General features: G+C 44.0%; 1 protein-coding gene across 13 annotated transcripts in view; it reads right to left on the bottom strand.

Annotated features, from left to right (window-relative positions):
• The window catches only part of HDAC4 (histone deacetylase 4), a 215,392-nt gene that overhangs the window by 106,421 nt on the left and 96,343 nt on the right, over positions 1 to 12,628 (bottom strand). For 12 of the 13 annotated variants that reach the window (XM_085228645.1, XM_085228642.1, XM_085228643.1 and 9 more), the window contains one exon: positions 2,414 to 2,658. The exons of the other annotated variant lie outside the window; for it this stretch is intronic. In XM_085228645.1, the coding sequence (XP_085084771.1) occupies positions 2,414 to 2,658 (245 nt within the window). The remainder of the gene's footprint in view (positions 1 to 2,413; positions 2,659 to 12,628) is intronic. 13 annotated transcript variants of the gene reach the window in all.

A 12,628-nucleotide genomic window follows, 5' to 3' on the forward strand; every position in this document is an offset into this window, starting at 1 on the left:
AGGAAGGTGCAGAACTCTCCTGTCTTTTTAGAAATAGTCTATAACAAAGCAATTTCAGAATTCAACAGCGTGAATAACAAAGGTCCTGACCATTTCCAAGGAAACCAATGTCAGAGAAAGTCAAAGAACTGCCATTTTGTTTGATATGACTGTAAGGTTTGAACTTCTATGTTTTTAATTTTTTTAATCTGTTTCATTACATTTTGAGGTTGTTCTGACATTGAAAGTTCTAGCTAATCTGCAGGAGCCACTGTTTTTTTTGAAAGCACGCAAGCTTGCAAGGTATGCAATTACCTTGCAGTAGCTGCTGAAAGGTTGCTTTCTGTACCAAAAAACCTATATCTGGAGGGAAGCTGAAAACATCTTAGAACTAAAAGTGACGTTGCAGTAAGGCACACTGCAAGTCCACTCTAGTTGCCAGTCTTAACATGCAATCTTAACAGAAATCGGGCAAGCTCAGGCTCTCCTGCAGTCTTCAGGCAGGCTACATATCTGCCTGAAGAGGAAACTGGGAATATAAATTTATTAATGGGAGTGATAGACACCTTCATTGCAATGCTGTAAACTACTCAGGCTACAAAACAACATTTTCAGTTGAAGAATCTCTTAACTATATCACTCAGTCTGAATAATTCCTGCATACTGAACAGTTTGCTTTGGAGACAAGAGACTAATGAAATTCTTAATCTCATGAGTGACAACATAAACCAATCATCTAATTCTGAGTGTCAGGGATTTGCTGTTTCCTTCTCGCAGTTAATCTAAAGACTCAGCGTTGGAGTGAACAGAAAAGATCATCAACTGCATCCTGTCTTGTGTTTCTGTTAAGAATACAATGGATCAGAACCACTCTGCAACAATTCTTTAGACCCATCATCTTCACGTGCACCAGCATTTAGGTCCTAATAACCTTAGGAGTGCCGTGCACTCCTAAGTCAGCAACATCAACAGCAAAGAGGAAGATAAAAGCACTGAGAAGCACTCTTGACTCAGTGTAGTCAGTCCTTCCCTAGCATGCTTGGAGCAGTGCAGTATGTATGCATGATTTTCTAAAAGCATATGAATTCCTCCATAAAAAGCTCTCCATCTTCATTAAGAGCTGCTTCTATACCATATTTCACATTTCAACCCCTTATGCTCAGATTTTTATTTCTTTCCTTTAATATTCTCTCCCCTCCCATGTTGTTTTTCATGAGCCATAAAGCAGCTGAACAGATCTGAGTTCAGAGTTCAAATATGAGGTTGTAAGTTTAATTTCTCCAGACAAACAGATTCCCTGCACTTACAGCCACTGCACCAAGTGCAGTTGTCAGCCTCTGAAACTCAGTAACCAAAAAACTGGTGAATCTAGCATCCAAATGCTGACTGACGAACACAAACACAAGAAGTTTGCTCTCACAAAAAACCTACATTCCTAATTACTCACTGGTTGGTCCAGGATTTGTTTTCTTTGTGAGATACTGTGGGATTGATTTATTTTATTATAAAGTGCCATTTCATTTTAAAAGAAATTCTGGGCAAGATGACACACTTACTACAGGAGATGGCCTTACAGGTCATTATCCTTTTTTGTACAGGATTACTTCATTTCTATTTTAAGTTTTTATCCAACCACCCTTATAGACTAGAGGAAGACCTTCGTTACTTAATGGTCTAGATATACCATGAGAACTGGCTTCTTAAAATTTGATCTTGATTTTTTTCTAATGCAGACTTTTACCCAAATCAGCTTACATACAGACACACATGTACACACACAACTACACACGCTCCCACGCACATCTGTGCATACAAACATATGCACATGGATGTATATCAGTGTATATACACATGCACCTCCCCCACACCTTTGTCCCAAAGACAGCAGATTACAGGCAGGACCCACTAAGGAAAAGGCATTTGCTGTTAATCAATCTACTTTCAAACAGCCACTATTCTTGCAAACCCGGGCTAAAACTGTGCTTGAAAAGTCTGTAAATAATGCAACATTAACTTTTAATCCTATCTTCCCCGCTCTGACATATACTTTATATTAAAATGAAAGTTATATAAGGTTGAATTGAGGTTGCTTTTTAATATTACATTAACACTATTTACCATGTGCCATGCTAATCCCCCTTTGAAAAGGGAGCCTATTAGCAATTCTGAAAGCTTATGTTACCATAGCAATAGTCTATCACTGTGAAATATTTATATAATGTCTAACATTTTCACTATGTAACAGCCATCTTCTGAGCTGCACTTCCTACTTACCTCGTGTGTAAAAAGATTTCCTTTTTGTCCTGCATGACGGAGCCAGGTAAAGCACCCTGCCTGAGAGCTGAACTGGGAAAGTCTTGTGGTGTGCAGACCCCAGAATGTCATCTCCATCCCAAACCAGCAGCCCCCTGCAGCAGGGCTGCCTACCGCTTACCTTGATGTGCTCATGCAGCTGGGCCTCGTGCTGCCTGGAGAGCTGCTCATGCTGCCGCTGGAACTCAGCAATGAGGATCTGCCTCTGGATCTGCTGCTTCTGCTTCAGCGCCAGGAGCTCCTGCTGCAGCTGCTGCTCACGGAGCGTTGGCTCTGTCACAGGCATGGGGAACTGGTGGTCCAGGCGCAGATCCATCGGGACTGAGGTTGGGGCAACTTGCAAGGGCAGTGCTGTGCTCACATCAACTGGAGATGGAGAACACATGGGAGAGATGAGCGGTAAAAAAGCACTATGGGAGACAGAGCTCAAGCAGTTTTTCTCCAGCCACTGTTTCCTATGAATACGTGCATTTTCTCAAAGCAGAGAACTTCAGTGAACTGCACGTGACCCTACCTGTTATCACTCCAAGTCTGTGTATTCAAGCACATGTCCCTATTGCACTCTTCTAGCATCACTTGAGTTTAGATGGATAAATATTACTCTGGGACTTCACAGCAAAGATCCATCTTGTCTTACAGCTGATCAATTCATAGACTCTTATGGTCAGGAACATGAAGCTCTCAATAAAAATTACACAGAAAAATCACTACATACTGTATCCTTTGCAATATTTTTTTTGAAAGGAGCTTGAACAAAAGCAAACAGGTAATAAAGGGCTCCTGCAACAGTCTAGAGTTAACTGCTGCAACAACCAACAACCAGAGAGGTGCAAATATTTGGGCACAGGGAAGTGCCTCAACAGGCCTCTAACTCAGACTCTGAGGGAGACAATGCTGAAACACAACCAAGAGATGGCAAATTTCCCTACAAATTAAGCTGTTATTTCATTTTAAGACTGACCAGGTAGTACTCCAGCCACCTTCCCAAGGAGGTGAGACAAGCACACAGAGCGAGCAGCCCACATCCTTCCAATCACTGCACTCTCTGGGGCATCTGAACCCAGCTGCACACTGCCCAACAAAAACAAGGATACTTGCTTTGCTGTCAGCATCCTTGCCATGCAACACCACAGCATGCAACTAGATTTGGGCTGGGCGGAGCACAAGGTACCCACAATGAGACCCGCAGGCACCTGCACTTTGCCCAGGGAAAGGAGCTCATCTCATGCAGGGAGGAGGAGGCTGTTCTTGGGTGGAAATATTTTCTGTAAAAGGTCACATTGCTGGAAGTGCTGCTGTTATTCAGGCCATGAGTTCTTCCCCTGTGTTTTCCTTCCTGCATCCCTCTCTCCAGGGCTCTCGCCCACAGGGCAGGCTGGCAGCACAAAGTGTGGGGCAGTGCCTGGTGTGGCTCTCAAAAACCTTCTCTTCTCCACGCTAAACAAGTCCAGTTCCCTCAACCTTTCCTCATAGGAGAGATGCTCAGCCCTCTGATCATTTCAGTGCCCTCCTCTAGACCCGCTCCAAGAGCTCCACGTCCTTCCTGTACTGGAGGCCCCAGTCCTGGATGCAGTACTGCAGATGGGGCCCCACAAGAGCCGAGTAGAGGGGGACAATCACCTCCCTCTCCCTGCTGGTCACCCCTTTTTTTAATGCAGCCCACAATCAAACCCCAAGCGATCAGAAAGCAAATCCTGATGTAACAAACCACATGAACCCCCAGCCTCCCCCAGCCTGCCTTCTTCCCTGTCCAAATGCACACATTATATTTTTCCAGAGCTCCAGGACGCACCAGAGTATGGTATGATGCGACTTCATAGTCCCAGTGCTGGAGGAGAGCTCCAAAAATTTAATGCGGGAGAATCAAACCCAGCTATCAGGACAGCAAACCAGGCACTCATTACCTAGGAGCATGGGAGCTGAGAGCTCAAACTGTGCCAGTGACAAATTGCCCCGCTCTACTTCACAGCAAGAGCCTGAACCCGCAAAGAAAGGCAACCAATCTCCCGGGAAGACCCAACAAACTTTCCGTTTCCCGGAGCTGGGGCAGCAGCATGCAAACCTCCCTAGCGCCTGGCACTGCACACAGCTGGGGCACTGTGGCCACAGCTCCCATTCATCTCCCCGCAGAGCTGCGTCATCCCGGCCTCTTACTATTTCGGTCTCAAGAAACTCTTGGAAACGCCATGAGTTCCCAACAGAAGCTGCAAGTGCTTCTGACCTACGGGGCCCTCCCGAAAACAATAAAACCTTCTCTAGTTAATGAACGCATCATCAAAACAGAAAAAGCCTGTATTCTTATGAATATTTTATGGTAGACTAGAAAATTGCTTTTATAGGTTCTGCCTTGAGAACATATTAATACAATCAGATTCATGACGTTAGCAAAAGCACAAAGACTATATTCAGAGTTTTAATGAGAAATGCCAAACCCATGAATTACAAGACAAGATCTCAATTATGAATAACAAACTATCTCATGTTACCCTGCTTCTTCCTTCACTGTAAGAACACAAGGCAAAAAAACAGAAGGAATTATTAGCATTATTATTATTTAACCTAGGCATGCAAGGATTTTTTCCACAGTCCAGTTACCATTATTTTTACACCAAGATGGAAACGCTCTGATGCTTTTCCCTCCCCACATAAATAAAACACGGCTATACATCAGAGGCTGCCTGCGTGCCGCACGTTAATTAAGACCTAAAGCATTCCAGCCCTCATCGATTGCAGGCACAGAGCGGCCTCATGGCTGGGACTGAAAATTTGGCATCTCCCAGCTCTGCCCACACCATCTATCACATCAACAGAGGATGGAATCTATCAGTTAAATGTATTTGCTGTAACAGACCGATCAGCTCAGTTTGCAAAGAAAGGATCCATTTCCTACAGAAAATGTCTGGCATTAAAATCACTTCACATCAAGGCTGCATATAAATACATTATCAGAGAGTTGGGCTTGTCTGCAACAGAAAAATCACCTCTCTGCAAGCACCGGGCAGTTTGGAAGGGATTAGAAGAGGGAGATGCTATTTAGATATGTGCATGCATTATTTAAATAAGAACTGCAGTAATAACTGTATTTTCTCCTTCTCCGAAACAGCATTTTCTTGGAAGTCCTTAAAGGACTGACAAAATAGAAGGATTCAGTCCTGAAAGCACGCTAAGATGTACGATAAAAGAAAATTTCAGTATGAGAAGGACATGGGATATCTGAAACATTTAAATTCAAACCTCATTTCAGTGTAACCTTTACTGAAGCTGAACTTTAAGAACATTTTCAAAACTACCTCTTTAAAAACCAAAAGCTGTCGCCAGAAGGACTCTTTTCATTTCAATTTAAGCAGCACAGAAAGCTGCCTCCCCTCTATTTCAAACCAGCATCAGCATCAAATAGAAAGTGCACAGAACGTGCTCCCTGAGACCCCCCTCCCTCCAGCCCAGAAGTCTCCAGATCCACTGCTGGAGCTGCAAGAGGACAGAAAATGACAAAGAGGAGGGGAATCACAGACATACCACCACATGCCTGTGACAGCATGAGCTTAGCAGCCCAGGCACACCAAACCCTGCTAGGCGAGCAATTGGCTTCCATAGGTACCCACAGCTCCGTGTGGCTGTGACTGGACATCCCTGGCCAGCACTTTCCAGACACCACTGACTCAGCTTCTTCCCCATGCTTTATTTCCAACTAATGAGTTTGCTTTCTAATTATTGGTGTGTCAGTGTTGCCCTCTGGCCGGATTTTGCCAATACCGGAGCAGCAGCCTCTCAGCAATAGCCAACAAAAAACTGCTGTTTTTGTCTGTGCTGTGCAGCTTGATGGCTGGGGACATGCGTGCACAGATCTCCCCCCAAGCTTTATTTTCGGCTGCTTGCATACAGGTTCCAAAACCACGTCGCTAAATTTGCAGGGGAAGAAGGCATGCCATCAGGCTCAGGGCAGTGGCCCCAGGCAGGCGGCTATGACCGTCACCTGGTGATGGGGACACAGCTCTGCTTGCACAGCTCGGCTTCCCAAAATGTCACAACTTGCCGAAACACGGAGAGACAGTGAGATCAGGGCTATTAATAGCAACAAGCTGCTGCAGTATCTGCCTGCAGTGCCAGGATGAAAGCAGCATGCATGGTTTTGTGTACACCGTAAGGAAACGGCTGAGAGCACTGTGCAGCACTATTAGAACGCCTGGAAGACAGAGCTGCTCTGAACTCACAGCATGCTGATTACTACAAAATGCCTCAAAGATAAGCAATATTTCTCCAAAAGAGAACAGTGGGAAAAAAAGGCCATGCATCACCATACGCATTTAGGCCACTCTCTAGGCTCAATCTCAGCCTGATCCCTGAGCTCGGCCATGGCACACTGCAAGCATCTGAGGGAGCTACAGGCTGCCATGAGGGAGCTGCAGGCCTTCATGACTCCTCCCCTTTGCCTCCTCTGCTCCACACTGACCAAACCAAGGGACCTCAGCTGCTCCTTGCTTGCACACACCTTGCCCTCAGACCCTTCCCCATCTTTGCAGCCTTCCTTTGGACCTTCTCATACTGTGGCAGCCAACCTGCCCCCAGTGCTCAAGGTCACACCAGGCGGAGCAGAGCAACATGATTCCTTTCCTCACCTGGCTGGCAGGGCTGGGTCTGTTTAGAAAGAAGAGTTTTAAAGGAAGAAGGTTTTAACCTCTACATAAAACTAAAACAACATTCCCCTAGTCCAATCAGGAGATGGAGCCATCCCCCAGAAGCATTAAGCTCAGCACACACCGTTATTTTTTCAGAACTGTGTGGGTGAATGCGAAAGCAGCCTGGATCCTTCCTCAGCACACAAGCTCTGAGCAAACAGCAGTGAGATTTCCTATGAGCACCACACATGCTGCAGTTCAGCAAGGGCTGGAGTCATTCCCCACTATGAGAACGTGTCATGCTGCATGAATGGGAACCGAAATTAATCATCCCATCAGCCACTGAAACACATCGTGAGGCACCACACCGTAGGCAACAGATGGAGTTTTAAATGTCACTCATTCATTCATGGCAAAGAAAGTTTCTTCTCATTACTACCAAGAACCTGAAGTCACGATCAGGACACAGGGATTCTGGATTTCTAGAATCAACTTTTTTTTATCCTAATACCTTTACTTGCAGATTGCTTGTTAACATGTATTAGCAACCTGTGAAAAACCATACATGTTTTATTCATGAATGTAATGAAAATAACACCGTAAGACCTGACCACATATCCCACTCTCTCCATCTCAGGCTTTAAACATTAGAAAGTATCTCTGTACTAGAAGAAAAAGAAGTCACTAAACTACATCAACAACAGACAGATAAAATACTCTGTAGTGTTCTGCAACCTCAGAACAGCACATCACAGTTGGGAAAAATGCACTCTCCCAGCTAAATACCAGGATCCTACAGGCAGGATGTATTTCCAAGGCTCCCATCTGCAGGACTTGGGGACTTGAAGCACCCTGATCAGCTGAGTACCTTCTGAGCTATGTCCTTCTGCAGCAGGAAAGCAAGCACTTCACAAATGAAACAGCACTGCAGAACGCACAAAATAGGAAATAAATTCTTAACGAGACACTGAAGATTTCATATCATAGCATCCGCAGGAAGGTCAAGCAGCAACCCTTGATCAAGAGATGAGCCTGGGCAGGACAGAATGCTCCAGAGGGAGACATTTCCTGCACTGCCTCCTTTTCTCACTGTTCCAATCAACATCTTTAACAAATGAAGATGATGTCAGTTCTTTTACTGAAATTTTAAAAAAATGGAATAGAAAGAGTAAACTTGGAATGTATCTCACTTTAAAATTCATACAACCGGGGCAAGTCTTTCCCCACATAGCTCCCTTGTGCCACCCTTTTGTCCTAAGGGGAATAGCCAAATGAAAGCCACCTGAGTTTCCATGGGGAAAGTGTCTAAATAAATAAATAATAATTTAAAAGGCATTAATAATAAAAAAATAATAATTAAAAAAAATCATACTGCCCTTTTTCAAGGACATACCTTGGAACGTAATTTTGCCTGCATCCTCATTTCAAGCATTATTCAACAAATGAACCTCTTTGATCCATCTGTCGGGCTGCTGGTTTCAGAAACTCCTCACTTCACCAGGTATCTGACAGAAAAGGGAGGTAACAAACCCACAAGATTTCTCCAATGCTTTTTCTAATCTTACCCTAATCTTTCTTGAAGGAAAAACAATACTTTAGAAAGGAGGGCAGGGGAGATGGGAGAGGAAAAGGAATCAAGTTCATCTTGAGATAATACATTAAAAACACCACCCAACTAGGTATGCACAGCAGGGCTTGAGGAACCTGGGCAACCTGATCTAGTGGGTGGCAACCCTGCTCACAGCAGCAGGGTTGGAACTGAATGATCTTGAAGGTCCCTTCCAATCCAAGCCATTCCATGATTCTATGACACACAGCAGAACTGAGGTTACACAGATGTCTGGACAACCTGATGAGCCAGCAAAGCAGTGATCTTACATCAGCAAGAACACAGCAGGTGAAGCAGCTACAGGGCATCACAGGAGTGCCAGGAGTCAGAGAGGACTTCAGGAGGACAACACAGGCTGCATCTCCTCCGCACTCTGATGTTTCAAGGTTCTCCCATTGTAACCCCTGCTATGCAGACAGAGGGAGGGGATGCTGCGGCAAAATCACAGAATCATAGGATCTTCTCAGTCGGAAGGGACCCTTACAGGCCATCTGGTCCAACTCCCCTGCAGTGAACAGGGATACCTACAGCTCCATCAGGTGCTCAGAGTCCCTCCAGCCTGACCTTGGGTGTTCTCCATGGACAGGGCATCCACCAGCTCTTGGGGCAACCTGTCCCAGTGCCTCACCACCTGCACTGTAAAAAACTTCTTCCTTATATCCCATCTAAACCTCCACTGTTTTAGTATGAAACTATTTCCCCTTGTCCTCTCACCACAGACCCTGCAGAAGAGTCTGTCCCCTTCCCTCTTACAGTTCCCCTTTAGACACTGAAATGCTGCTATCAGGTCTCCAATAGATGCAACAAGAACTGAAATGGTTTGCCTGCAAGTTGGGATGGTGCCAGCTGGTGAACAGCCAGGCCATTTGAACGAGTTGTGCGATAAAAGCAGCTCTTGCTCGGAGGAAATGCTGTCAGCTTCCCGAAGAGATGGAGAGAAGCTGGGAGATCAAAGACACCTATCTGTTGCTGGAGAAATGCTGGTCCTCTGCCAAAACCTCGCGGAGCACACACAGCCAGCCCGCCCTCCTGTGCCTGCTGCATCCACCAATTCACCAGGCAAGAGACTCACGATTGCTAAAAGGAGAAAAGCAGCAACACCAACAGTGCAGAGCACAGGGCTGGTTGCCACCAAGGGAACTGCAGAGCCTCCGAGATCAGCATGGTTGCTCCGTGAGAGCCAAGGCTTTAGCTAACAGCTTGAGATCTAATGCACTGATTTATCCAGAACGTAAGCAAGAGTAAGCAATTCCTCATGATCAAAAGAAAATGTAAAACGGAATTCTAAGGAATTTCCCTCCCCATTACATGCATGTGCTGTAGTGTGCCAAAAAGATATATTCTGACTGTTTCAGGACTGCTTATTATTAATAGGCTAGGTAGCTAATTTCTATCACCACTCAAGTGATAGTGACTCCCAGCTTTACAGCAAGCATTGAAACATGCAATGTAATCTCTTCAGTCACAGAAAAGCAGCAAAAATAGCAGCTAAATCACAAGCTGTAAGAGAAAAGAGTTCAGCAGCTCTCACAGAATTTCATGCAGCTGAAAGGCTGCAGTGTTTTTAGCAGTTTATTAGAAACCAAGATCCTGGTCCACACAACTAGCATATGTTCAAGCAGGCAAATAGCCACAGCTTTCTGTATTGCTCTCTGGGCTTTTATTCTCAAGCAATTCTAACACACAGGTGCATAAGCTGTGTCAGGACCCAGAATGGTACTTTCAGTCCATTCAGAATGAATAAAATTAAAAAAATATATATGCTATTTTAAGAGAAGGTAAAAACCAAACAGCTTTCTAAAAGAATTCAGACAAGCACAAAACAGTCAGATTCCAGGACATAATGGAGAAATTACGCTGAAGCCCTTCCTCGTTTCCCCAAAATGAGCAAATGTTGTCTTTCAGCTCCTTAACACAAACACTTTATAAAACTCTCACTTAAGATTTCTATAAAAAAACTTTTTTAAAAAGAAAAGAAAAGCACCAGATAAAGTGAGTGTATTTAAACACAGCAGGCTGATAAAGGATAGAGTAATTACAGAACCCTTTTGTTAAGGAAACCCATCCGAACCAGCATGGACTAAGAGAAACAATCAGCCTTTCAGTTAACTGGATCCAAAGCACGAGGAGCGGATGGCAGATTTCTCTTGCACCCCCCATCCTGGTAGTACTCCATGCATGATGAGTTTCCCAGCGTCACAGCAATGATTCTCACTCAAAGCAAGCTTTTTCTTGGCATTTATGTACAGCCTTCAAGCCACTGACATCAGCATGGCCTTTTAAAGATGGAACAACAATTCAGCAGTCATCCTGCTGAAAACATCCCCAGTCTGGGAAGACAAGAACATTATTTTCTTTACTGTATTACATAGGCACTTCTTCCCATGTTGAGAGCCAGAGTGACACAAGGATGAATTTTAACACGAGAGCTTCAACAAAACAGAACCACAACAATGCAACAGTTAAGATTCAGATTCAGTTATAATTTCACAGAATTTTGAATTCTGTTCCTTCTAGCTTCTTGAATTAAAGTTGTATTTAATTAAAACATAGAAGTTGAGTGGTTGCCAGCAGCATCTGTATGATGACAGAAAGATGACTGCTGTCACTGCCCATCCACCCCGTGCATGCAAGTCTTTAAGCAACCCATTTGCAATTAAAGAGTCTGAGACATTGAGAACAATATTTGAATTTAGCAAAACGTTGCTTATATAAATGCTAGGTCAGGCACTTGAAATGTCCATTTCCTAGTTTTCCCAACATTAATGAAAGGTGGAACACAATGTGTGTCCTGCCTATCCCTCACCATTTCTCCTGTCATTCAGCTACAGCTTACCTGCTGACTAATGTGTAAAAGCAAGAAAAAAGCAAATACTTATTATAGGGCTCACAAAAATAGTTTGCCCTAAAAAAAGAAATGCTCTGTCCCCTTCCTACATCTTCCTTCTGTTGGATGACTTAATTACAACTGAACACTGGAGCAATGACCAGCACTCCCACCAGGCTCTGCAGTGGAGGGAAGTATTCTACTGTGATGCGTACCATCACAGTACACACTTACTTAAAGGTTAGATGAAAGAGGACAGACATCTAAACGAGGTCCCTCTTCTCCTATTCCTTCATTGTGTTTTCACCATCTTCTCCATGGCACCCATCAGTCTCAAAAACCTTGGTAGCATGCATGGAAAAGTAGGAAGCTGCACACTAGCTGGGTGCAGAAGTGAAAGCCTCAACTTTACTTTGACACCACTATAAAAAACTTTTAACTGAAAAGCATTCAAACCAAAGACAAATCATTCATAGCCGTACAAAATCTGTGTTATATACCATCTACTATACTATCTTGTGGTTGGCAACCCTGCGCATAGCAGGGGAGTTGAAACCAGATGATCATTGTGGTCCTTTTCTACACAGGCCATTCTATGATTCTGTGATCTACAGTACGTTGACTACAGCCACCATGACACGTAAGCAAGATTTCCCTTACTGCTCCAATGAATGAGGCAGTACAGGTTTACATGGCATAAAAACACATCAGACATAATTGTAGATGGTGCAGAAATGAAAGAAACGTGGTCTCGATATATTAACTATAGATGTCATCACAGCTAAACTAAATTTTGTCAGAACACTTTGTTCCATGAAACATTAAGTTAGGCAGGAAGGTTTGCTCAGTGTATAGCTGAAGAGCTTCAAGTGGTAAAACCAAGGAGAAATAAAGCAAGTGGCATGTCAGTGAATCCAACATTCTAACTCAGGAAATATTAAGAGTTTCTTCCACAAGAAGAAACAAGATGTTGTGAGAAACAAAGGTGAGAGACTTATACATAAAGTCTGGAGATATATATCTATCCTTACCCAAAACAGAATAACTGGAAATATACACAGAATAAACTGGAACACAGGGCAGGAGCCAGTAACAACCTAGAGAGTTTCTCAGCAGGAGAAGAAGGCCAGCATAGGGAGGAAGAGGATGCTTCCCATCACATCTCCTTTTTCTGAAGGTTTAGAAAGGGATCAGTATGCCTTTTTTCCCCAGAGGGAAACAAGAGCAGCAGAAAAGCAAAGGCTGGGTACGAGTTTCTCAGAGTCTGTCTGCAGACCCAGAATC

This window comes from Meleagris gallopavo, chromosome 7 (assembly GCF_905368555.1).
Source record: "Meleagris gallopavo chromosome 7, MGAL_WU_HG_1.1, whole genome shotgun sequence".
Lineage (NCBI taxonomy): Eukaryota > Metazoa > Chordata > Aves > Galliformes > Phasianidae > Meleagris > Meleagris gallopavo.